This window comes from Typopeltis vanoorti, chromosome 15 (genome assembly GCF_054136105.1).
Source record: "Typopeltis vanoorti isolate ZY-2024b chromosome 15, IOZ_Tvanoo_1.0, whole genome shotgun sequence".
NCBI classification, from domain to species: domain Eukaryota; kingdom Metazoa; phylum Arthropoda; class Arachnida; order Uropygi; family Thelyphonidae; genus Typopeltis; species Typopeltis vanoorti.
In genome coordinates, this window is record NC_143563.1 from 85,355,674 (window position 1) to 85,382,996 (window position 27,323).

The 27,323-nt window shown below is 34.3% G+C and overlaps 1 protein-coding gene across 2 annotated transcripts in view; it reads left to right on the forward strand.

Moving 5' to 3' along the window:
• The window catches only part of row (zinc finger domain-containing protein relative of woc), a 249,864-nt gene that overhangs the window by 106,023 nt on the left and 116,518 nt on the right, over positions 1-27,323 (forward strand). For both annotated transcript variants that reach the window (XM_090404758.1, XM_090404759.1), the window contains 2 exons: positions 6,451-7,133; positions 25,545-25,715. In XM_090404758.1, the coding sequence (XP_090260884.1) occupies positions 6,451-7,133; positions 25,545-25,715 (854 nt within the window). The remainder of the gene's footprint in view (positions 1-6,450; positions 7,134-25,544; positions 25,716-27,323) is intronic.

Here is a 27,323-nt window from a genome sequence, read left to right on the forward strand (position 1 = left end):
TTTCTTACATGTTGTTCTTTTCAATATGAAATTCAATTTTATCTTGCTCAAGACTAAATGGTGATCACTTCCAGTTTCAAATCCTCTGTACACTCTGGTGCCCAGTGAGAAAATATCATTAACAACAATAGGAGAGAAGAGGTAAGAAATCGCTTATTTCTTACCTCTCTCTCCATGTGAATTTGTGCACATTTTTATGTTGGAACATGGTGTTAGTAATAACCAGTCTTGTTTCTGAGTAGAAATCCATCAGGTATTTGCCATTATTATTAGCTTTGCTCTTTTCTCCAAATTTTCCCAAACTCTGCTATTTAGATCCTCAACAAGGATTAACTTTTCTGTTTTCATTGTGTCAGTTGCTTTCTCTATAGCCTCAAAAAATTCCTCCACTTCTACCTTAGTGGAACCTTCTGTGGAACCATAGGCACAAATTAGTCTCATTGTCCAATTCCTGAGCTAGCTCCATTTCTTTGCTATTCAGGCTTGTTATGTTGATAGTACCAATCTTGAACTCTGGTGATGTTGAGTTGGGGTGTGTTTCAGGTTTTGTTACAGTAGCTGACTTTTCACTGTTCACCCTGGTTCCCTGGTGAATACAACAGGGACCTTGTTTAACCGGGTGACACCCCAGCTGGCATGAAATTCTGTCATGTTGTACCATCATTTTATATTTTGGTTTAAGCCAGTAAGAATAAAATTTGGTCAGCTATATCCCAATTGCCAGCCCATCCTCTTTTGTAGATACATAATAGAGTGCACCACGTGAAGGTGAGGATTGGAAATTTGGTCAGAAGTACTCACCGGTTCTCTGCATTCCTTTAAAGGCTTTGTGGTGGTCTCCTCTCAGTTATGCAGCTTTGAACTTAAGCACATTTCATCAACAAAAAAAATTAAGTATAAATAATCTACATAAAGTACTGAGTATAATAAAGTGATTTTAATATTGCATTTAAAGTAACTTTCTTTCATAATGTATTTAATATGAATAACAGTATAGATTGGATATATTCTTCCCTTATCACCATATTTCATATCGCCATCTTTTGATTCTAACTTTTGGGGTACAACTTTTGTTGTAAGCCAATATATTGCTCTGCATAACGTCCTATTTACACTATATAACTGTTGCATTTTTAACAACTGTTATAATGGCCTTTAAGAAATTGAATAACATTTTAAATAAGATTCATTTTATATTCCCATGACTTCTTAACCATTTGCCTCAAAGAAAAATGTAGTCTTGATAATTTCTACTTACAGTCCAGCTTGAGAGATTATCGTGTTTCATCTAGATCCTGCAAGGAAGAACTTCCCACGCATGTATACTTCACAGTATACATGTGTGTAGGAAATTAGTTGTGCAAAATTTTTTTGTGTTTGTCTTCCAAATTCCTATTCGACAGTTTTCTTAGCCTGGTATGCTTGATAAATCAATGAGAAGAGGCTAAGAAAATTGTCCCTGCATTATTTTATTTCCATTTTTATTGATGGACAATGTGAAAGCTCTGCTCCTATTATCTGGAATGCATTCCTGATTATCGAACTGCAACCTTGTGGTCAGGCCCTAATTTATGCTATGAAGCCAATGTAAAACTATAATTACATGCAAGCTCCTCCATGGATTTAGCATGGGAGGACTTCTTCCAGGTCACATAGTGACTAAAAACCTAACTTATCTTTCTTTCTTTAAAAGATATCACTGAAGATGCTCACAGCATTCTTCTGCACCCTTCTCAATTTCCAGGGATGATCCCAAGTTCTTACTACCTGCCATGAGCAACAATATCTCACTTGTAGCTACTGTAAGATTTATGTTTCTATCATAACAGGCCATTAATGGGCTGGTGGTGTCATATATTGGCAGTATATACTGGTGTCACTGCAGATATAACAAATCTCCTACAAAAAAAAAAAAGTAAAAAGAAAAATATAACAAAAAATGGTTGTATTTTACATATTTGCTGTGAAATTGTTAATTATGGTTTATGAAAAATAACAAAAATATATCAAAAAAGTTAATTTCATCCAATAAAAAGCAGTTCCACATGTGTTTCACCAAAAAATTTTAATCATGTGCTATTAGAAATAGCACATCAAAACTTGATATGGTATTCCTAAAAGCAGGAGATATAAGATTATGGTTGGAATTGCCAAAGGAAAGATAGCATATACCATATATTTGGAAGGAGAGCTGGGTAAGAAAGCTCCAGTGCTGGAAGAAGGCTGAAGGTCACTTAGTATTCTGGTTGGAAGGTTATCAGTTTGCATTCCATCATGACCAACAGCAAATGATTCATCTTCCCTTCCAGCTTGATCTGCAAAGTTAGAGAAGAGGAAACTAGTTTGTGTTATGAATGTTAAAAAGTCTCCTTGAAAAATGATCTCACAGTTTGGGTAATAAACTTCTAGTGATTCAAAGAATGCAGCATTGCTATATTGCTATCTGAATTAGGAGAGTGGTAAAAGCAGCAAAAAAGTAAAGTTAAGAAATCTTGAGCCATAGGAGATCATAAAGAGAGTCCAGGTTTAATAAGTTTTAACAAGGTCTCATTTGACAAATGCATATATTCCTCTTTTTTTTTTTTTTGACGACATCATACAAGAGATGTAGTTAAGATAGCTGAGGTGGACAAGAGCCATGAAAGATGCAAAATGGAGCAGTAAAATTCTGTATCTCTGAATACTATTTCGGCTTTCACAATCCAAATACGTGCTGTGACTAAATAACTAAAATAATCTGTACTGGAATGAGGACATGCAGTCCACTGCAAATCTGCATCCCCTAGCTAAGTACTAGTTCTTTAAAATATGTGCCTTTGCAATCCATGAATCAAAAATCAAGAACTCTAGCTCCTCACTGAAACTAAACCACAGCCAAGTGTAATAAAATCAACAAATCCAAAACACAGACTTCATAAGGATTCACTGCTCAACTGTCAGCCAAGCCTTGTAGTCCTCTACTAAGGCTATTTGTTGGGCATAACATCTTGATGATAACATTATACAAAGATAAGGCAGACCTCTTGGCATTAGTTTCCCTTCAACTCCTCTGTATAGACAACCAAGCCAAATCACATCCTACAATACCAAGAACTGCTTGCAGCATGACTCCTCTCATCTTTTGCCAAGACATCATAAAAGTCCCCATTAATCTTGATACTAATAAGTCTCCTGGTCCAGATGGTATCCCTCATGAGCTAAGAACTTGTACTCCAAAGCTAACACCAATTCTGTACTGTCTTTATCCTTGCAAACTGTCATACCTATCTGGCATTTATCCAACAGCATGGGAGCAAGCTTTTATCCAGCCTGTTCCTAAAAAGGAGATAAAAGTTGGCCCAACTGTAATCCCATTGTCTTCACCTCAATACCCTCAAAACAATTGGAAGGTCATCAGTAACAAGCTGTTTTGTTACTTAGAGACCAATCAGTTAATTAGTGATCACCAATATGGATTCCACTGTTCTTCTCCTAGTTCAGACCCCCCTACTAACCTTATGCACCTTTGGACACAGGCCATGGAAAGATTTGGAGAAACTAACATGGTCATCCTTTATATTTCCAAGACATCTGATCATGTCTGGCATCGAGATATTCTTACTAAGCTACTACATAATAGTCTCCCTTCCATCCTCTGTATAGCCGACTTCTTCTTTAGTTGTTCTCTGTGTATCATGGCAGATGATTTTCTCTCATCAGAGTTTTTTTTGATACTAATAAGTCTCCTGGTCCAGATGGTATCCCTCATGAACTAAGAACTTGTACTCCAAAGCTAACACCAATTCTGTACTGTCTTTATCCTTGCAAACTGTCATACCTAGAATACTGTCATACCTAGAGTAGCCTGGGTTTTTATAGTCTTGCCCATATTCTTCCTTCTCTCTATAACTTCAAATCCTATTCATAGTTTTCTTGATGTCAGTATTCTCCATCTCTCTTCATTTGATAAACATCATGGTACTTGAATCATTCAAGCTTGAATATCTTCTGTAACCAGCATCTTAAATATTGATCTCTGCATCACTCTCAAGTGCAGCAAAGATAATCTAATGAATTTCAAATGCTACCAAAACAGTCCTGTCTTAATATGCAGAAGAAAAATCCTATTTCACTCCCTCTTACTTTTGATAATATGCCAATCATCAGTTGAGATCAGTCTCACTCCTTGGGTTAACTTTCACATCTAGTTTATCCTGGCTTAAACATATTATATATATCCAGTGCCTCCTCACATTCCAAAAAACTTAGTTTCTTTTTATTCAAAACAATTTCTACCCTGCTCAACTCATAACATTTTATAAATCCCAAATCTAATGGACCTTAGAATACTTATGAGAACTCGACTATATATACATGTACACTAATGTTATGTTTAAGTTACCAGCAGTGGAATTGTGAAATGACTGCATCTCTCTATTCGTCTATTACTAGACCCATATTTATATAAACTTGTTTGCTTGATCAAGGATTCAATAACTGTTGTTTGGCAAATTCCTCTTAGTGCATCCTGCATATGCAGTATAGTCACTGTGATTAATTGTGGAAGATAGAACATATTTTAGATACTGTAAGCATTTGTTTCAGGACTGGATCGATATAAGCTGAAGCATAATGACAGTATGTTTTTTCTCTTCAGGGCAGTATCCAGTTTGTTTCTTATCATATCTAGTATATCATGGCTAGAATATTTGTTCTCTGTAATTAATTATTTGTTCTTTTTTTTACTTCATTTAACATCAGTATTTTTTTTTTAATAAATTGATCATGTTCTTACTACTCTTTCTGTAGACCATTTTAAAAACTGTGATATTCCCTTGAAAATTCATGTCAGTTTTCATGGGAGGAGGGAAATTTAAATGAATCAAACTAAGTCAGAAGTATATTAATAAACAAAGCTTAATTTGATCTTATTATTGCTGATATTCTGTAATTATAACATCTTCTTCAGAATATGGATATGTTAAAATTCACAAAATTGATACATGTACACGAGCACTATTTAAGGAACTGTGGAAACAAAATAAATTGTGAAACTTAAATAATGACTTGTATAGATATGCATATATAATTCACATGATCTTCAGTTATAATATGTCTGGTTGTGAAGAAGCACAACAATTTAAAGTATTTAACCATTTTGCCTTATGTTGTAATAGAATATATTAATTGGATAGGGTCATGTATTTAAGCAGTATCTGAATCATTTATATAATACATAAGCTACTCAGATTTTTCAAATATAAGTTACATAATTGTGAGATTACAAGATAGTAACTATAAGATAGATAAGAAATATTTAATATTTTTCTCATTTGTAAGTATCACAGTTGTTTGACTCCTCTTATTTTGTTTTTGTCATGATGTTGACTTTAGTTTTCAACCTATATCAAAAGAAGTATTATACACAATGAAGCAAGAAAGTAACTATTGAAATACTATAAAAATATACAATCTGAGTACATTTTATGCATGGTTGTAATAGAAGGATTGAAGTGTGACCCTGGCATTTTCACTAACCATAACCAGATATGATTTTCATTATTGTTTCATATGGACATGCAGTATGTATTACTGCACCATGTAGTTGAAAACATACAATTGGATGACTAATATTTTGTACAAACAACTTGGTTTTCTAAACAAGAAAGCCCTTTCTATTTCTATGATATTTTTCTGTGATCCTTAGACAAAAGTGCAGAATGATGCACATCTTACTGAAACCCCCCCCCCCCCCCCCCAAAAAAAAGATTCATTTCTAGAAACCGTGATGATCTCATTCTTTCATTACAAAGTGATAATCCACAGGGAAATCATGCTGAAAAGAAGGGCATGAAAAGCTGCTGCTTAGATCTATAGAAACATTTGTGCAAGAATCAGGTATACGAGGACAGACTTGAAATATTCTGGCTGGCAGATTTTGCATGGCAATACATGCTCATATAGAGAGATCCATATAAAGACATTTTTAGCCACAAAAACTCTGCCAACCAAAATATTTCAAGGTTGTCCTCATGTACCTGATTCTTGCCAACAAATATTTCTGTAGATGTAAGTGATACATGTGATTATTCTCATTCCCCCAGTCTGACTCCATCAGACTTTCTGTTTTCCTTGGCAAACAGAAAGTGATACAGTAGATATTCAAAAGAACATCAGAACTTGATATCATCACACTAGATGAGTTTTCTAAATTGTCATCCTCAGAGTTTATATGATGCTGTAGTAAGTGTATTTGTTTTCTCAAAGACCATTTTGAGTAAAACTATTAATGAGTATGTTGACCTAACCTTGTTGTTTTATTCAGTCTAGTTATTTTCTTACTGCACTATGTACATGCATTCATTAGCAGAATATACATTCTGATTATAAAATAGTAATTAATATTTTGATGTCAGAATTCTTTTTTATGACTAAATAATATATAAATGTATATTTTTATTTTTGTTTTAGTTGCAAAAAGACTACACCAATCACCAGGTTGAGTTTTTTTGGACGTTTTGGTATACCTCTTTCAAAATTACTAGCACTTACTTATTGTTGGGCAGTTCAGACAGATGTTGAAGAAGTACTTAAACAAGTTGATGTGGATATCTATGTTATTCGATCTGTCTGGCGTGCTCTTCAAGAAGTGTGTGCAAGAGCACTTACTTTGAGAGCTGAGAAATTGGGTGGTGAGGGAAGCACAGTGGAAGTTGCTGCCTCACAAATCGGAAGATTTTTTGTTCTTGGTGCTTATGACAGAAAAACTAATCTTACACGACTAAAAGCAATATCAATATCTGTGGGGTATAATTCTCCTATTTTTCAGAAGAGTTTAGAGCCATGGATTTATCCAGAATCTGTTATAGTTTCAGATGATGCAAAACTTGAAGGACTAAATAAGGCAGGTTTTAAACACACTCTCATAAGTGCTATGAATACTGATAATAGTGAGGTTCACTTAAAAAACATATGGGAGTATCTTAAGGAACAGTTATCAGATATGTTTGCACACTTCTGGGCAAATCAGCTAAAACTTGAAACAATTCAGGGCTTTTTAGAAGAACTTCAATGGAGAGAAAGATTTGGAACAACACCAGTTGTGTCATTTTGGAATATATTAAAAGATGTTGCTGCCCAGAGTGGTAGGAAAGGTAAGCATACATTTTGGATTTGCAGTAATTTTACAAAGAATTTTATCAAAATAATTGATATTCTTATATAAGAATAAAATTAAATTTCAATTTATATATGAATTCTTTCTCTGCACTTAGCATGGATACTATACATTAAAATATTGCTTTCAAACAAGCTTAGAAGCATTTATATTTGTAATAGCTTCTGTTGAAAATTTTCATCTGTTTTCATAATTTACAAATGGTTTTAATGAGTGACCTACAAGGTGCAAGTTTCCAGATTGGAGAAACAGATATAGTCCATATGTTCTTTCTTTCTCATATTTGTAGATTTTCTGTTTTTATCTAAGGTAGGAGAGATTGCAAGAACTAGTAAATCTGTTATATATCAGAATGAGATAACAGGTGCTGTTGTTTCTTTGATGGAAGACATGAAGATAGTTTCTGAAAAGGCTAGTACATTATGAAAATATCACTTTTTTTTGAGTTATGACTATCCATTCAAAAGTCCTATTAAATAGGAGATGGAAATTATTACAATATCAGCTATCATTAATCACTATTTTTGATTTATTGATTTTAGTAATCCTGTTTCAAAATTTTGCTCTCTGTCTGTTTTTTTTTTATTATAGATAGCAATATCCAATAGCTTGTGTATGTATGTATATATGATTCCTTGTTCTTTCAATTTCTCCTACTTGAACAAACTAGAAAATTGGCAGAAATCAGAATATAAGACATGTGAATTATATCTGGATTCTTACTGTTCAAAGTTTTTCCACTTGGTTATAGTATAAATTAAAGATGCTAAGAAATTATATTCTTGGTTTAATCCTTTATCCAAGTGTAAGCAAACAAAGTTTGCACGTGAAGTAATTTCACAACTGGGCAACTATAGAGGCTAATGACTTCACATTATTTGCCTTAATATACCATAATGCAATGGACATGTATAATGCTATGCATTATGGGAAGGGTTACTTCCCAGACTAGTTTCAATCTTTATTGAGGTATCATCAATGGGAGCTAGACCCAGAGGTGATACCACTTGGTTATGCTATAAATTAAAGATGCTAGGAAATTAAAAAACAAAGAATATAATTTCTTATGTGGGTGTATCTTGAATTGTATCCAATGTAATATACATCTATCACTTTTAGTCTGTACTATTAATTAACATATTAAATATACACTTTTATTTATGCATTTATGACTTCTAGTCTAATAATAAATTAAATGTTCCTATAAATGATGACCTCTATACTCTGTATTCTTTCAGTTGTATTGATGTTTTCATTTAATTCACATAATGTTCTCTTTCTCATACTTCATGCAGCAGCAGCAGTAGTAATCAGCATATAAAATCATATTCCAAATGCTAATTGCTTTTTAAACACAATACAGTGGAATCCAGTTAATGGGCACATCCATTTCCTTGGGACAAATCTTAAAGAACTAAATCAAATTGTGCCAGTTTTCTTCTTATTTGGGACAGGAGATGCAGCACTCAAAATTATCTCTCTGAGGTAATCACTTGTAAATGGTTAATTGGTTTAAGATTTATTAGCACAAGGAGTGAACAGGTCATACTGCACCAAACCACAGCCTATAAATGACTGATCAGTGTTGTTCCTCTGTATCTTGTGTTTTAGGTGACAAATGACTCATCACTCCTCTCACTGACTTAGCTTATACAACGTATTACCTTCTAAGAGGGGGATAGTTTCTAATCAGCGTTATTTAAGTACAATTGTGTCATCTTTCATGCTGAGCCAATACCTAATCAGAAAAGTGTAGAGATTTTTCAGTGCTCTGTTTTTGATAAGTTTGTTTTTAATTTTATAAAATTTTGGACATGGAGCAGATTTACAGATAAAATTTTGGACCCTGATCAAGATGTCATATAAAGAGTTGTCACTAGCAGAAAAAAGTGCCTTACTAGACCAAGTCAAAGGCCATTTGGCCAATACCAGCCATCATTGTCTAGCAGAGATAACTGGAGTACCAAAATCTATGATTGTACACTTATATAAATACAATTTATATAAGAGCAAGATAAACTGCAGAAAGAATGCACATGCCATGGAAAAGAGGGAATATCCCAAAAACGGAAACATGAAGGTAAGGATACTGATGTTGAGGACACTCCTAAATCAGTGGTTCTCCATTATAACTGGATGAGAAGTGTGCATTAGCAGTTGCATGTTAAAAAAGAAGTCAGTGTAACTAGCTAAGAAGCTGAGTGATCAACTTTAAAGCAATGGATGGTTTGTTTTCTCCAACCATTTATTATTTAAAATAATTTAAACATTTAAGTAAAATGTTTAAATATCAAATATTTCCTAGTGTGTTATATATTTTGTTTTAATAGGATTACATTGAAGGACAAGTCTGTTTATATTGATGATGAGGAAAACTTATAATATATATATATATATATATATACATATTTCACTACTGTAATTAATTTGAATAAATGATTTATTTCTCAGTGAAATGTTAGTTTGTCTTTTTTATATCTTTTTGACTGTTAACATGAAACTTTGCATAATTGGGACAGCTGCTTAATTGAGCCAAAATGTTCTGGTCCCAGTGTGTACTTGTCTTAACTAGTCTATTGTATTTATATTAGTCTTACATACAAGAAGTTGGAAAACCTCTTGTTTTGTTTAATAGTTCAGACTCCAGAACATTTTGCTACCTTCCTGATATTTATCTTCTGTATACTTACAGAAGTCTTCCCATGACTTTTGTTTAACTACTTTTACACATAGGCTAGCTGTCCTACATGTTTCTCTGTATTGTTTTATGGCACCTGCCAAATTATTTGATAGGAAGTTTCAATATGCTTTCTTCTTTTCCTAGACTATTTAGGTGCTTAACTTTAATTCTTTTTAAAACTTTCTTACATATTGTTCCTTTCAATGTGATATATTCATTTTTATCCTGCTTAAAACCAGGTGTTGATCATTTGCAATTTCAAATCCTCTATATATACTCTTGTATTCTGAATAGTATGACGTTATCATTCTCAACAATAACATAGTCAATTAGAGTTTTCTTATTTCTGGTATCATCTCTCCATGTGAACTTGTGCACACGTTATGGGATACAGAGGCAATTAATGTGAAGTTATTAGCTTCTATATTACAAGTAGTCTAGTCATGAAGATTCTTTCTGCTTAAATTTTATTTGCTTACACTTGGGTAAAGAATTAAACAAGAATATAATTTTTTTGTCATCTTTAATTTAATTTATAACTAAGTGAAAAAAACTTTCAACAAATATCAGGCAGATGGCAAAATGTTCTGGAGGCTATTTGAAAGGCCACATGGAAACTGAAGATAAACATATTCTAGATATCTGGAATAATTACTTTGAAAGATTTAAATGAAAAAGCAATGACAGAATAATAGAGAATAGTTCTAAAATGTGACAGAATAATAGAGACAGTAGACAGTATTCAAGAGGATCAAGAGTACATACCAATACTTGAGGTAGAAAAAGCTAAAGGCTTGAAATGTGTAAGAGCAGTTAGACTAGATAATATTCTACCAGAAATGTTCAAATGTGAAGGTATAAAATTTTACTGTACTGGATAATTCAGAAGGTCAAATTTCTGATGACTGGAAAGAGCTTTCATAGCTACATTTGTATTTGTAAGAACGGGGACTATGTGTAACAATTGCAGAGAAATTTCTCTACTATCAGGTAACTAAAGAGTTCGTGCAGTTTTTGGTAGAATTTTCTGCAATGACTTATTTTATTTTGTAGTGGTTTGCAGAGCACAATTTTTTATTTGCGTCATAAGGCACAGCTACGCTTCAGTCAGTCACTATGCTCTAACTTTGTGTGTGTACTTGGTGTGTTTTTCTGTGACTGAACCCTTTTAAATTGTCAGTTGAATCTGGTGTAATTTTGACTTGTTTGCTTTACGAATTTAAATTCGGTTTAAAGGTTTCAGAAGTGTCCCATGAGATATGTGTGGCATTTGGAAAATATGTGGTAGCAGAACGTACTGTGCAGAATGGTTTAAAAAATTTTGTTTCTGGTGATGAATCACTTGAAAATGCACCACATTCAGGAACACAGCATTATTGATAATGAAGAATTACGTGCTTCTATTGAAAATAATTCTACATTAACATGTCAAGAACTTTCACAAATGTTTAACGTGAGTGGTGAAACAATTCAATTTACACTTGCATCAACTGAGAAAATCTGGAAACTGGGAACTAAGCAATTGGGTCCCACATGCATTATCAGATGATAATAAACTTCAAAGGCTATCAGTTTTTTCTTCACTTCTTTCATGTCATAAAAACGAGCTGTTTTTAGATTACTTGCTCACTTGTGATGAAAAATGGATCTTGTCACCAAATGATCCAGTACTCCACACTTCAAAGGCACTGCTTCATCCTCAGAACTCTGTGCTTTGTGTGTGGTGGACTGGAGCCAGTATTCTCCACTATGAAGTTCTCACTGCAGGCCAAACAATTACACCTTGGATCTACTTGATGCAACTCGTGTGTGTACAGGATGCTTTACTTCAAAAACAGCCAGCACTAGTTAATCGGAAGAAAGTATTATTCTTACAGGATAACGCAAAACCTCATACTGCAAATCCACCTATGAGAAGATTTGTGCTTTAGGATGGGAGATACTCCAATATTCTCTTGATATTTCTGCAAGCAATTATTGTTCTGCAATAAAACAGAGATTGCAGAGGATACTAGGTTTATTACTTCTAAAGACAAAAACGTTTTATAAAAGCAGAGTTTACAAACAACTTGTATCTCATTGGCAAAGAGTTGTAGATTATGAAGGTGCTTATTTTAATGAATAAAATGTTTTATGAAAATTTCTGCAGTTGTTTAATTTTATTATGAACAACTGCACGAACTTTTTTTTGGTTACCCGATAAGTGTCATAGGTAAGATTTTTGAAAGTATATTTGAAAAGAGAAACTTGGAGATGAACAATCTGGGTTCATGCCAGGATCAGATTTTCATTTTATGACAAACAGTTGAGTAATCATGGGAATATCACAAGGAAAGTCAGGGTGCTTAAGGGTCAAAGCTGTATAACTGAGAGGAGACCTCCACATAGCCTTTAAAGGAATGCGGAGAACGGACCAGGGCTTCTGACCTAATGTCCAATCCTCACCTTCTCGTGGTGCACCCTGTTGGGTATCTACCTGGATACTGAATGAATGAGGATGGGCTGGCAATTTGGGATTTAGCCGACCAAATTGTATTCTTATTGGCTTAAACCAGTATACAAAATGATGGTACAACATGACAAAATTTCATGCCGGCTGGGGCGTCGCCCAGTTAAACAAGACCCCCTGTTGTTTTCGCCATGGAACCAGGGTGTACAGCGAAAAGTCAGCTACTGGAACAAATCTGAAAGCACACCCCCAACTCAACATCACCAGTTAAGGATCGGTACTATCAACATAAGAAGCCTGAATGGCAAAGAAATGGAGCTACCTGAAGAATTATATAAGTAAGAGATTGACATAATAGGGGTGACTGAAACAAAAAAGACAAAAAACTGGTGAGATCTTTCTGAGCAAAAAATACAAAATCTTATATTCAGGAAATGACAGTCGAAAAAAAGGAGTAGCTATAATATTCAACACAAAATACGAGGCTAATCTTGTTGAATGGCAGGCAGTCTCAAGTAGAGTGATGTGGGCAAATATCAGAATGGGGAATTGGACAATGAGACTTATTTGTGCCTATGGTCCCACAGAAGGTTCTACTAAGGTAGAAGTGGAGGAATTTTTTGATGCTTTTAGAAAAAGTTCCAACTGACAGAATGAAAAAGGAAAAGTTGGTCATTGTTGGGGATCTAAATAGCAGAGTAGGAAATGATTGTCAGACATACAAAAATATTTTGGGAAAATTTGGAGAAAAGAGCAAAGCTAATAATAATAATAATGGCAAATACCTGTTGGATTTCTGCTCAGGACATGGACTGGTTATTACTAACACCATGTTCCAACATAAAAATGTGCACAAATTCACATGGAGAGAAGAGGCAAGGAATAAGAAAAGTCTCTTTGACTATGTTATTGTTGATGTTTTCACCCTGGTGCAGGACACTAGAGTGTATAGAGGATTTGAAATTGGAAGCGATCACTATTTAGTCTTGAGCAGGATAAAACTGAATTTCATATTGAAAAGAATAACATGTAAGAAAGTTTTAAAGTGAATAAAAGTTGAGCAGCTCTCAGATGTGAACTGTAGACTAAAATACACAAAGATTATTGAAGAAAAAATGAAAGCGTTTGAGAACAGGAACCAAACCTTGGAGATTCAGTGGCAAGCCTTGAAGAAAACCCTGATTGATTCAGCTAGAGAGGCATGTGGTGAAGTTGTCTGCAAGGATAGAAAAATCAGAACTCCATGTTGGACACAGGAAGTTAAAGAGGCAGTGAAGGAAAAGAAGAAAGCATATTCAAAGTTCCTATCAAATAAGTCAGCTTGTGCTCTTAGAGAATACAGAGACAAATGTAAGAAAGCTAAACAAAAGTCATGGGAGAACTTTGGCAAAATCATAGAAAATAAATATCAAGAAGGTGGTAAGATATTCTGGAGGTTGTTGAAGAAGCTTAGAAATGGAGGAAAGAGTGCTGTAAAAGGACTTAGAGATGATAAAGGTGACATGAAAACAGGAGAAAAAGATATCCTTGAAGTATGGAGTAATTACTTTGAAAAATTGCTAAATGAAACAAGCAGTGATAGCACAGTGGTAAAAAACACTCAACAGGCATACAGTCAGGAATACATATCCATACTTGAAGTAGAAAAAGCCATCAAAGGCTTGAAATGTGGAAAGGTAGCAAGAGTAGATGATATTAGGCCAGAAACGCCGAAGTATGGAGTTTTAAAATCTTACAATGGCTGCACTGCATAGTTCAGAAAGCCGGGACAGAGGGATGAATTCCCAATGATTGGAGTAGAGCTCTCATAGTACCCATATATAAAAAGGGAAATAAAACTGAATGTGAGAATTACAGAGGTATTTCCCTACTGAGTGTTCCTGGTAAGATTTATAACTTGAGAAACGGTTGAGAAGAATTGTGGAAGAAAAGCTTGGTGAAGAACAAGCTGGATTCAGGCGAAATAGAGGCTGTCAGGATCAGATCTTCACTTTACGACAAATAGTCGAGAAAGCATGGGAATATAAAGATCTGTATTTAAGTTTTGTCGATCTGGAAAAGGCATGTGACAAGATGCCAAGAGAGAAGCTATTCAATATGCTACAGTTATATGGTGTCAATGGGGCATTATATCAAACAATACTTAGTCTTTATTTGAGTTGTAATTCAGCAGTTAGAATTAATGGGAGTACAGGAAGATGGTTTAATGTTAAATCTGGTGTGAGACAAGGATGTACATTATCCCCTCTTTTATTTATTATCTATATGGATCACATTATGAAGGAAAGTGGTATTAAACATATCAGAATTGGAGATGTTAATGTCAGCTCTTTGCTTTATGTGGATGATGTTATACTTCTAAGTAAATCCGCTACAAGTTTGCAAGATTCCCTGACTAAACTGAATAACTGTTGTAATAGATATGGTATGAAGGTCAGCAATAAAAAGACAAAGACAATGAAAATAGGCAGAATCATTGAAAATGTCAACTGTGTTGTGAATGGAGAACCTGTGGAACAAGTAAAATATTTCAGCTACTTAGGCACGATTTTTACTGAAGATGGTAAATTAAATATAGAAATAGACAACAGAATCAGCAAAGCTGGTATGGTGGCAAGTCAGTTGAATAAATTCATATGGAATAAGAGAGAAATTAGTCGGAACACTAAATTAGCTGTATACAAGACAGTGTTCAAACTAGTTTTAACTTATGGATCTGAGAGCTGGATCAGAAGTAAAACACTTGACCAAAGACTAGAGACCGCAGATATGAGAGTCCTGAGAAAGATTAGAGGTGTGAACAGATGGCATCAGTGGCAATATCATATTAAAAACGAGGATATTAGGAAAGAACTTGACATTGTCAGCATCCAGGAATGCGTTAGCAGAACTAATCTCAGCTGGTATGGTCACTTAAACAGAATGGGCGAGGAAAGATTAGCAAAAGAAGTGTTCTCTGCCAGGTTGGCAGGAAAACGACTCAGAGGAAGACCAAGATATAGGTTAATTGATACTCTACAATGTGCCTTAGACGATAGAAATATAACATCTGATAATGATAATATTGGCGTCTTGACAAGTAACAGACTGATTTGGAGGAAAATTGTAGATAGGAAGTTAGTAATGATGTAAATTTTTCATGTAGTACTATCATATCCTGTACACCCCTTGAGGGTACGTGTCAGAAATTTGATGATGATGATGTAAAAAGTCTCACAAATCTGGAAGAAGCATAGACAGATGACAAGAGAAAAGTTGTTCAGAATGTTACAATTATTTGTTGTAAGTAAAACATTATACAGAGCAGTAGTCTGTATTTAAAATGTAAATCATTAGTTAGAATTGAAAGAAGTATAGAAAAGTTATTTATTTAAAATTAGGCAATCAGGCTATGAGAATGGTTGCAGTCCACTGTTATTCATCATCTGTGAATCACATTATGAATAAAGTGGTATTAAACCCTGCGAAGTGAATATGCTAACCACTCGGCCATTCAGCCTCATTGCCTGAGTGGTTAGCATATCATGTCATGAGACTTTGCATACTTCCTAATTACTCAGTTTCCATCAGTTATTCAGTGATCTCTCTCACCATACTAGCTGTAATCTGTAAAATCTCATATGTGTCTATACTGTAAGTTTATTTTTCCTTTTCACATAGAAGCTGATAAGACTGCAATGAGGGAAGGGGCCATCACTAGCCAACTTCTGCATGGAACGTTTTGAAAACTAAGCATTCAGCTACTCTTAAACCAATAGTTTGGTTATGCTATGTAAATGATGTCTTTGCTATTTGGCCTCATGCCATACACATTTATGATAGAAAACGAAAATGACAGTTTTTTGTGCTTTCTGGACACACTGGTGACATGACTACCTAATGGCTCATTATCCTTTTCCACTTATAGAAAACCACACACTCAGGTAGGTATTTACATAAGCAATCTCACTACCACCATCCACCCATCCCACCAGTATGGCATCCTCAAAACATTTGCACACAGAGCCAGGGCTATTTGTTCAAATGACACAGACCTTGAAACTGAGCTTAATGCTTTCATACACTTTTTAGCCAGTGGCTACAACTTCTACAAAATATATAAAATACTGCATGTAGTCAGCACACAAGATCACAACAAAGCCATTCTCATCCCTTATGTTCAGGGTACATCAGAAAAGATAGCCAAGGTGCTCTGCAGATATAATAATCTCTATGCCACTTTAAAACCACTTATTCAGCTAGTTGCCTTCATCTGTTCTTCCAAGGATCAACCTCATCCTCTTGCACGTCTTGGAGCATATAAATTTCTTGTATTCACAGTTTATCCTACTTTGTGTAGACTGCCAGATAGGTTAACATCCGCCTTGAATAAATCATCTGTATGGAAAGTTGGGACTGGCAGCTGGATCCTCCTTCACATAGGACTAAATTGAAGAATACATCGGTGTTACACAGATGTCACTATAGGTCTGAGAGATTATTTTTGCCAAAGATCTGGGAGAAAGATTCTATTACAGATCTCAATTTTTTGTTTCTGTCCAAGACAGTACTCTGTGAGTGGAACCTTTTCTCCATCAAGTGACTAGATCTGTAATTTGAGCATTCCAGAGTCACCCATTTGCCTTTATGTTTGAAGAATATGTGCCATCTTCGTTGTTTTGATATCAGCAACAGTATTTGCAGTGTGCATTTAAAATAAAATCCTTGACTGGCCATCTAACACTGATACATATTTTGCACATAAAAGAATTATTCCAGACATCATGATAGATAATACTGCATAAATGCCACTAAATACACCATGGCAGCATGGCTGCATTCCATCATGAAGCTTCTCTTTGCACATGTTTCCTGACAGTGCTTTCAAACACAGAGAAGAATACTGATTTTTAACCTGGCTTCATATAGTTCAAAATCAGAAGTTTCAGTTGGGATCTGTTTGTCTTTCCAGACATTATAATACTGAATGAGATATCTTACTTGAACAGCAACTGTACTACTAAACTGCATACTACAGAGCATGCTTTACATTATATAAAGATGAAACTCGACCAAAGATGCATTATTCACACTGATTCACTATGTTCTCTACAAGTACTATGAAGTATAGTATACTAATTACATTTTGTGCTCTTTTGAATCCAATCAAACATTTGTTCTATCAAATTAGGACATTTCAAGTGAATGTTTGTCTGTGTTGGAACCCAAGTTGTGTTGAGATTAAGGAAAATGAGACTGCAGATTCTGCAGCCTCAGCTGGTTCATCCCTTAAGATACCATCATTCCCTTGTACCCTGCTCTGATTACAGGCAGACCATAATATAAAAGCTTATATTGTTGCTGGCAAACAATAGAGAGACCAACAAAAAACCAGGTGACAGTCCTAGTCTATGCAGGAATAGTAGAGAGGAAATTGTACCTGCTTGTCTACTGCATAGGTCATAGTCATTTTTCACTCTCTAATCATTGAGGGGGTAGTGGCAATTCTGTTTTAACTGGGTACATTTTAACTACTGCTTTCATTTGTTTAACAAATGCACTCATTATTCTTTTGTTTTTATTAATCTGCACATTATACACTCAGATTTTATCCACTATATCAAATTTATGTTAGGTTTTAAATTAATCTTTATACAAGTATATAGTACAAGAATATATATGCAAATGATATTCATTCCACATATATTTTTTCTTAAGAAATATAATCAAAAAAGGAATATAACGTGCATAAGGATGATGCTGGGCATGAAAATTATAAGGTGTAAGCCAGAAGAGTTAAAAGTAATGTGTGGAAAGTTAAGTCTGAGTATGAAAAGAAACTGGTTCTGCAAGCTGAAGAAAACAAAAAGAATTCCATTGTTATGTTTCAAGTAAAAGAAAGATGAGTGCAGAGAATGATTATTGCAAATGCATAGTTTTTCAAGTGAGGTAGTATACAAGTGGCAAATGCAGAAGGGATCGATGAACAGAAAACAATCCTTTCTGCATCTGTCAGATTTTACCGAGAGCTATCAGCTTGGTGTATGCTACATGGCATATTCAACTGGACTGGCTCTACCTTCTCATTATTATGAAAAAAAAAAAAAAATCCTAATGTAAGAATTATAGAGGTTCCTGGTAAGATTAAGCAAGCATGTTTGATAATAGGCTAAGAAAAGCATTTAACAAGGGGCCATGAATGGGTGAAGAAATTCTTGCAAAACAAGCAAGTGTTTTTAGCCAGGGCAGCAGGAAAAAGACCCAGAGAAAAGCAAAGATCTTGCTTTAGAATACTGAAATCTGACAATATTGAAATTCTGACAGATAAGAGTAATTTGGAGCAAAGTTGTTGATAGGAACAATATAAAATTTTCATGTAGTACTATCATAATATCTTGTGATATCATAATACGAATGTACGTATCAGGAATCTGATGATGATGATTTATGGTTTTTTTTTAAAGATTGGTTTGTTTTAGATATCTGAAATTAGAAAAAAAAATGAAATATGACAAGTAAAGTAGTAATGAAATAATAAAATAAGAAAATAATTTTAATTTTCAAGAATTGTCTGTCTAATACAAACACACAAACACTTATGCACAGTTAGTTATAAATTTTTAGCATTACTGAGATTTTTGCTAGCTGTAATGTACCTAAAACTTTCTTATATGACCTAGACACTTATACTAATCTTCCTTCTAATTTCTATTAACTTACATTCTTTCATAATATGCTCAGGCATCTGCATGTTTTTGCTCACCCCTTCTTTCTTCAGTTTTCATATCATTGTTTCTGTAAAGTCGTTTTGAGTATAGCACTATATATTACCGTATTTTTCGGACGATAAGACATACCCCAAATTTATGAGACAATTTTTAGAAAAAAATATTTTATTAAAGGGATAAAAATCCTATGTTGTTATATAGCCAATAAGTGAAACTCAAGATCGGGCTTTTCATTTTAATTATCGATCTTGAGTTTCACTTACTGGCTATATAACAACATAGGATTTTTATCCCTTTAATATCTATTAAGTTGCCAGAAAACTAGCCGTTTGGCTTTTCATTTTAATTACAAAAAAAATATTTTATTATATAAAGATATTTACAAATTCTTACTTAAGTTTGCTAAATTGTATTTATTGTTACAATCATTTGTATTAGCAATATTTAGTTCATCTTCACTCTCGGTACTATCACTTGTCTCGTTAATGTCACCGTTTGTATTACTTTCGTCTGAACTATTGTTGTCATTCCCTTCAAAAACTGCTTCATCTTCGGTACCATCCATCGCATTACTTATCCCGTATTTCTTAAATGACTTTAAAATCGTATCTTCTTTCACAGCTTCCCATGAATTTTTCACCCAGGTACATACTTCTGAAATTGTTGGCCGTTTCATATGTCCTGTTGCTGTGACATCGTGATTTAGCTTTGCCATCCATTTGTTCCACTCTTCCCTCATAAAATTTTTGAATGGTTTATTAATAGATCCATCCAAGGGTTGTAATTGACTTGTAAGGCCTCCAGGAATGACAGCTAATTCTGTATTCATTTCTTTTAGAAGCTTCTTGATTGATTCTGTTTTATGCGCTCTGAATTGATCCCATACTAACATCGCAGGCGTTTTAAACAACGCACCTGGATGTTTTGCCCATATGTTTTGTATCCATAATTTCATTTCTGTTTCGTCCATCCAGCCTTTATCTTGAACTTGGATAATAATGCCACTAGGAATTTCATCTCTCGGTAACATTTTTCTCTTGAAGATTAACATGGGGAGGGGTAGTTTTGTTCCGTCCGTGCAACAAGCTAAAACTACAGTGTAATGAGTTTTTTCCTGACCTGTTGTTTTGATCACTATTGATTTGGTGCCTTTTTTGAATCTACTGTCCGATTTGAAGGAACATCAAAAGTTAGAGGAACTTCATCCATGTTTGCAATTTGATTAAGCTTAAAGTTAAATTTCCTTCTCACTGATATGACAAATCTATGGAATTCTATAATTTTAGCTTCATAGTCAGCCAGCATTTTTTGGGCTGGAGTGGTTTTTGTATGCATGCATAACCCATGTATTTTCATAAATCTAAAGCACCAAGACAGTGATCTGGTAAAATCTAAAATTCCATTAGCAGTTGCCCATCGTTTCGCTTCAAAAATTATCATTTTCGTAGAAACAGATATTCCCATGTTTCGATGATTTGTTACCCAATTTTTCATTTGTACTTCTAATTCTGGCCATTTTTCTAGGTGCGAACGGAATGTTTTCTTGTGTTTACATAGCAGTTTTAATTGTTCTTCTTGTTTTCTCCACTCAGGAACCATTTTTTCTGTTGGTGGTGGACCAAAATGTCTTTCTGCTGCTCTGTTTCCATATTGTTTTGCATAATTTATCACATTTATTTATAACTCACGTTATATGAAAGTCTTTTTTGTTGTTACACTCATTTTTTCTAATTTTAAGATAAAAATTTTAATGACTTATAAAAAATAATTCGGATGAACCGTAAAGCGCATATGTTTACACACTAATGACTATTGATGCTCTAAATTGGTGATTCACCCGCATGCAGCAAGATAACTTAGGTACCTACCTTCAGTGGCATACTTACTAATTTTATTAACATATTGTGCCAGTAATTGAACTTTGCTAACAGCTTCGGTACAGTGTAAAAATTCATATTTTAATGTTACTTAGAACCATAAGACGCACCCCAATTTTCAGTCGATTTTTCTATGTAAAAAGGTGCATCTTATGGTCTGAAAAATATGGTATATTACTATGCAATTATTTTATCATAAAATGATCTCTTGAATATATTCTTAAGAAAAGGATTTATTTCTTAAACTTCGGACTTTATTGTATCTTGAAATGAATTCCACCACATCCCCTTCCCTTCATAAAAGAAAAATGGCCAGATAAAATAACATCTGGTATTAGGCCTTATGACCAACAAATATTTTATTTTGTATAGAGAAAAAATTCATGGTATTCATGGTTCTTTAATAACATGTAAACTATGTTATTAAAGAACACGTAGGTCCACAATAATAACTTTTAATTAATAAATAAGGTACAGATATTTCATACTAAAACTAATAGTACATCTTCAGTGTTACAAACAGGTAGGAATGGAATACAAGTAATGAACATTCGGTGGATCACCTATTAAAATACATTATTGTCCCGAGCTAGGAAATGAAAGAAATTAATAAATAATTAATATTTAAGATAATTGGTTTTTTAATGATTACATAAAATACAAGTCTCCCAGATCTTCGAGAGAGAGAGAGACAGTCATTTTGATTTAATTTCGGTTGGTGTAAAATAGCTTCACAACTTTCTTTAAAGAGGCGTTTATATTTGAACCTGCATCTATGAAGGAGAATAGCTTTATCCCACTGGATATTATGGGTAGTGTTAATACTGTGTTGTGCTAGACAAGACTTCTGAGGTTTGTTGTAATCAATATAATATTGATGTTCTTTAATTCTTTTTTCTACAGAATGGCCAGTTTGTCCAAAATAAGAAACATCGCATTCGATGGTATTTGGTAAACGCCAGCCAAAGATAGAGATGACAGTTTATCTTTTGTAGAAGACAATAAGGAAGAAATTTTGTTGATAGGAATATACGTGGGAATCAATTGGTACTTTTTTAAAATTCTACCTATAGGTTCTGAGATTCCTGGAATGTAGGGGATAGAACTCTGCAGTCTGTTGAAGAAACCTTAGGTGTTGAAAGTTTATTTTTCACTTGGTTAGACTATAATAAATTTAGTTTAATCCTTTATCCAAGTGTGAGCAAACAAAGTTTGCCCCTGAAAGTATCTTCAGGACTGGGATAAGGTAGTACAACACCGGCCAACTCGTTGCAAAGGTGGAACAAGCTAACATCATTCCTATCTCAGTATCTCCCATAATGCAAAACACATCTCCTTGCAGATATGTATAATGTTATGCATTAAGGGAAGGGCCGCTACCCAGACTAGTTTCGACCTTTATTGAGGTCTCTTCAGTGGGAGCCAGGCCCAGAGTTGGAGATACCAGTCCTTATAAGGACTGGTAAAAGGGCCACGCAAGAATGCTTTTCATCTTCCCCGTTATCTGTAGAGGACAATGTAAGGATAAGGTGTTATCGAGCTATAAAGCTCTGATCATGGCAAGAGGGGTAACAGCAATAGCCGAGACTCATTGGCTACAGCATTGCCATCCATTACCCTCCCTGGCTACCAATTTTAGTCACCTCGTACGACATGCATTAGCTACATTGGTGCTATTCTTATCCCGGCAACCACACGGGGAATTGGAGATACCAGGCAGAAGCATTAGCAAGGTCATCTCTACCTATAGGAGTTGCCAAAGGGTGTGCCACCTTTTTATTAAATTACTCTGGATTTAGAGAAAGATGTTAAAAGTTTATTTTTCACTTGGTTAGACTCTAATAAATTTAGTTCAATCCTTTATCCGAGTGTGAGCAAACAAAGTTTGCACCTGAAAGTATCTTCAGGATTGGGATAAGGTAGTACAACACCGGGAAACTCGTTGCAAAGGTGGAGCAAGGTAACATCACTCCTATCTCAATATCTCCCATAATGCAAAACACATCTCCTTGCGGATATGTATAATGTTATGCATTAAGGGAAGGGCCACTACCCAGGCTAGTTTCGACCTTTATTGAGGTCTCTTCAGTGGGAGCCAGGCCCAGAGTTGGAGATACCAGGCAGAAGCATTAGCAACATCATCTCTACCTATAGGCATTGCCAAAGGGTGTACCATCTTTTTATTAAATTACTCTGGATTTAGAGAAAGATGTTGAAAGTTTATTTTTCACTTGGTTAGACTATAATAAATTTAGTTTAATCCTTTATCCAAGTGTGAGCAAACATGATATTAATGCATAACATTATACATATCCGCAAGGAGATGTGTTTTTCATTATGGGAAATACTGAGATAGGAGTGATATTAGCTTGCTCCACCTTTGCAACGAGTTGCCCGGTGTTGTTACTACCTTATCCCAGTTCTGAAGATACTTTCAGGCGCAAACTTTGTTTGCTCACACTTAGATAAAGGATTAAACTAAATTTATTATAGTCTAACCAAGTGAAAAATAAACTTTCAACATCTTTCTCTAAATCCAGAGTAATTTAATAAAAAGGTGGCACACCCTTTGGCAACTCCTATAGGTAGAGATGACCTTGCTAATGCTTCTGCCTGGTATCTCCAACTCTGGGTCTAGCTCCCACTGAAGAGAGCTCAATAAAGGTCGAAACTAGTCTGGGTAGTGGCCCTTCCCTTAATGCATAACATTATACATATCTGCAAGGAGATGTGTTTTGCATTATGGGAGATACTGAGATAGGAGTGATGTTAGGTTGCTCCTCCTTTGCAACGAGTTGCCCCGTGTTGTACTACCTTATCCCAATCCTGAAGATACTTTCAGGTGCAAAGTTTGTTTGCTCACACTTGGAGAAACCTTAGGTATTGGAACATAAGATTCAATTATCTTTTGGATTTGATTAGGGTGGTAATTATTAGATTCCATTAACTTTTTAATGATGGAAAGTTCTTGTTGTAAGATTTCTGGAGAAGAGCAAACTTTATGTTCCCTATTAATTAGAGATTTAAGAATGCCAAATTTTTGAGATGTGAGGTGAGCAGACTTTTTATGAATATATCTGCCAGTAAATGTGGGCTTTCGAATGCTTGTAGATAAGGTACCAGAAGAAGTTCGAGTAAGCAGGATGTCCAAAAATGGTAAAGTACCAACATTTTCCTTTTCCATGGTGAATTTGATTTGAGGGTGATGGCTATTTATCTGTTGTAGAAAAGTGGAAAGCTCATCTTCAATATGTGACCAAATGGCACAAACATCATCGACATAACGATACCAAAGAGATGGTTGAGGGCGAAGGGATGAAAACATTGTCTCTTCAAATTGTTTCAAAAAATAGTTAGCCAAAGGTGGAGACAAAGAGCTACCCATGGCAATACCCTCAACTTGTTTGTAGAACTTGTTTTTCCAACTAAAATAAACTGAATGGATAACAAATTAGAAAATCTTTGTGATATCTGGAGGATAATCTTCATATAATAATTTGACTGTGTCGAATTATTCTGGAATTCTTCTTCTGGTACTTTATGGACATCCTGCTTACTCAAACGTATTCTGGTACCTTATCTACAAGCATCTTTCGAAAGCCCACATTTACTGGCAGATATATTCATAAAATGTCTGCTCACCACACATCTCAAAAATTTGGCATTCTTAAATCTCTAATTAATAGAGCACATAAAGTTTGCTCTTCTCCAGAAATCTTGCAACAATTAATGGAATCTAATAATTACCACCCTAATCAAATCCAATAGATAATTGAATCTTATGTTCCAATACCTAAGGTATCTTCAACAGTCTGCAGAGTTCTATCCCCTACATTCCAGGAATCTCAGACCCTATAGGTAGAATTTTAAAAAAGTACCAATTGATTCCCACGTATATTCCTATCAACAAAATTTCTTCCTTATTGTCTTCTACAAAAGATAAACTGTCATCTCTATCTTTGGCTGGCATTTACCAAATACCATGTGAATGCGATGTTTCTTATTTTGGACAAACTGGCCGTTCTGTAGAAAAAAGAATTAAAGAACATCAATATTAATTGATTACAACAAACCTCAGAAGTCTGGTCTAGCACAACACAGTATTAACACTACCCATAATATCCAGTGGGATAAAGCTATTCTCCTTCATAGATGCAGATTCAAATATGAACGCCTCTTTAAAGAAAGTTGTGAAGCTATTTTACACCGACCGAATTTAAATCGAAATGACTGTCTCTCTCTCTCTCTCTCTCTCTCGAAGATCTGGGAGACTTGTATTTTATGTAATCATTAAAAAAACCAATTATCTTAAATATTAATTATTTATTAATTTCTTCCATTTCCTAACTTGCGACAACAATGTATTTTAATAGGTGATCCACCGAATGTTCGTTACTTGTATTCCATTCCTATCTGTACCTTATTTATTAATTAAAAGTTATTACTGTGGACCTACGTGTTCTTTAATAATTATACTATGCCACAGGTACCTCTAAAAATAATAAACTATATTAGTCATTTAAAATGATAAAAGAAACATTACATGACTGATAGCTCCTTAATTTTGCATTTATTTTATATATATATATATATATATATATATTGCTATTAAGCAATCATAGGTGATAGCTATAAAGGTGATAGCTATAAAGTTATTTATAATATTCCTCTGTAGTCACGATTCTTGGAGCTGAACCAGAGAAGGCAGAATTGGAAGAGATTTTAATTTCAGTATCAGATAATGAAGATAACACTGTTAAGGCCAGCAGTACTTCTAGTGAGAAACCTATTAAACGGACATCTGAAGATGTGTCAGTAACAGCTGTTCCAAAAAAGAAGAAAAAAAGTAAGTATTATTTAATATTAAGTATCTTTTTTTCATAATCTTAAAGCATTATTCACAATTTTTCTTATCTTAAAATAAGAACATGAACCTTAACTACACAGGCAGTTAATTAATGGAGATACTTGAGTTAGCTGGTCTCATATGGAGGTAGAGGGGTTTTTTATCACAGGTTTTAGAGATAAAGTAGAAAATTGTCTGTAGGGTGTTTAATTTGGTTGTAATCTTTGACAGTGATATTTTCAATATTTGCCATCATTGTGTTTATAAGTGTAGCAAGTTATACCTAATCTCACTATATTCTGTCATGTATGCTAATTAGAACTGCTAGAGAGGTTTCTCTATATTCTTTTTTGCAATGTATTTTATTAACTCTAGTTTTATCAAAATGATATTCAGTCTGTCTATATCTGAGACATATCATGTTAATGTTTGCTACTGTAATCCATCATAAATTCACAACCTTGAGTAATTTTTTAGTAAATGATGTCTTTTAATGGATCCAGGAGGAAAAAATCCATTGAATTTAAATTAAGACTTCCCAGAGAGTTTGCATTTGATCCTCCCCACTTCTGATCTACCACTAGGAAAATATCCATCCATGGCATTGTATAATTATTTCAGAAAGTTTTCCCACTTCTGACTACAGAAGTTGCAGTATCTGTCAGAAACAGCTTTATTCTCATCACTGGAAAGAATTTTGTTCTGGCAGTTGACTGCATTGATCTGTTTTGACATAAGTTTGTCCTTTGTCTTTGTGTAGACTGTTATGCAGAGCATGAAGTCTCTCACTCTTTTTCTGCTAGCCATCACGAATCATATGTTTTTGGAAGTTGTAATTGGTAATTTACTTGTCTGGCAGCATGTTATGAGATGTTCTGAAATCCTTGCTGAATGCATACTTTATAAATTAGCTAATCTTTCCTAACTTTTTAATTGTATATATATATATATATATATATATATATATATATACACACACACAGGTATCCCTTGCTTAACGCGAGATTTGATTAACGCGTCGAAATTAATTGCAGCAATCCCTTGATATATGCGGCAAGAGTTTTGCTTAACACGCCTTTAACTTTGTGGAGCTCAAAGCTGATCTGACAGATACATGCAAAATGTTTAATATAAATATTTTTACATGATTCAGTGTATAGCTTGGTGGTCATGAGTTGCTGTGCTTCATATGTTACGAGTGATATTCCGCACTGTTTTTTGCTGTCAGTTTAGTTTAACACATGTTATGTAAAGGTTTGTGATATTTCATAGTAAGTTGTATCTGAGAGATACCGCGACCTCCGATGTCAGTATAGTATGGTTAAGTTTTTTTTTTGTTTATTCTTTGTTCAATAATTTCTAGATTGTAACTGAAAATAAATAAACCATCATGTATTACTGAAATAGAGAGCCAAAGGCTTATTTATCATACATATGCTTTACATTATGGAAAATACTAAGGAAAGTGATCTGGAGCTTACTCCACCTTTACTACGAGTTGCCCATAAGGTTGCTTATGTTTGCATCCATCGAAACTTTTAGTTTCTATATACTCGATATGAAACTCTTGTAGTTTCTATATTCAGCTGTGAAATAATGTTGGATTCA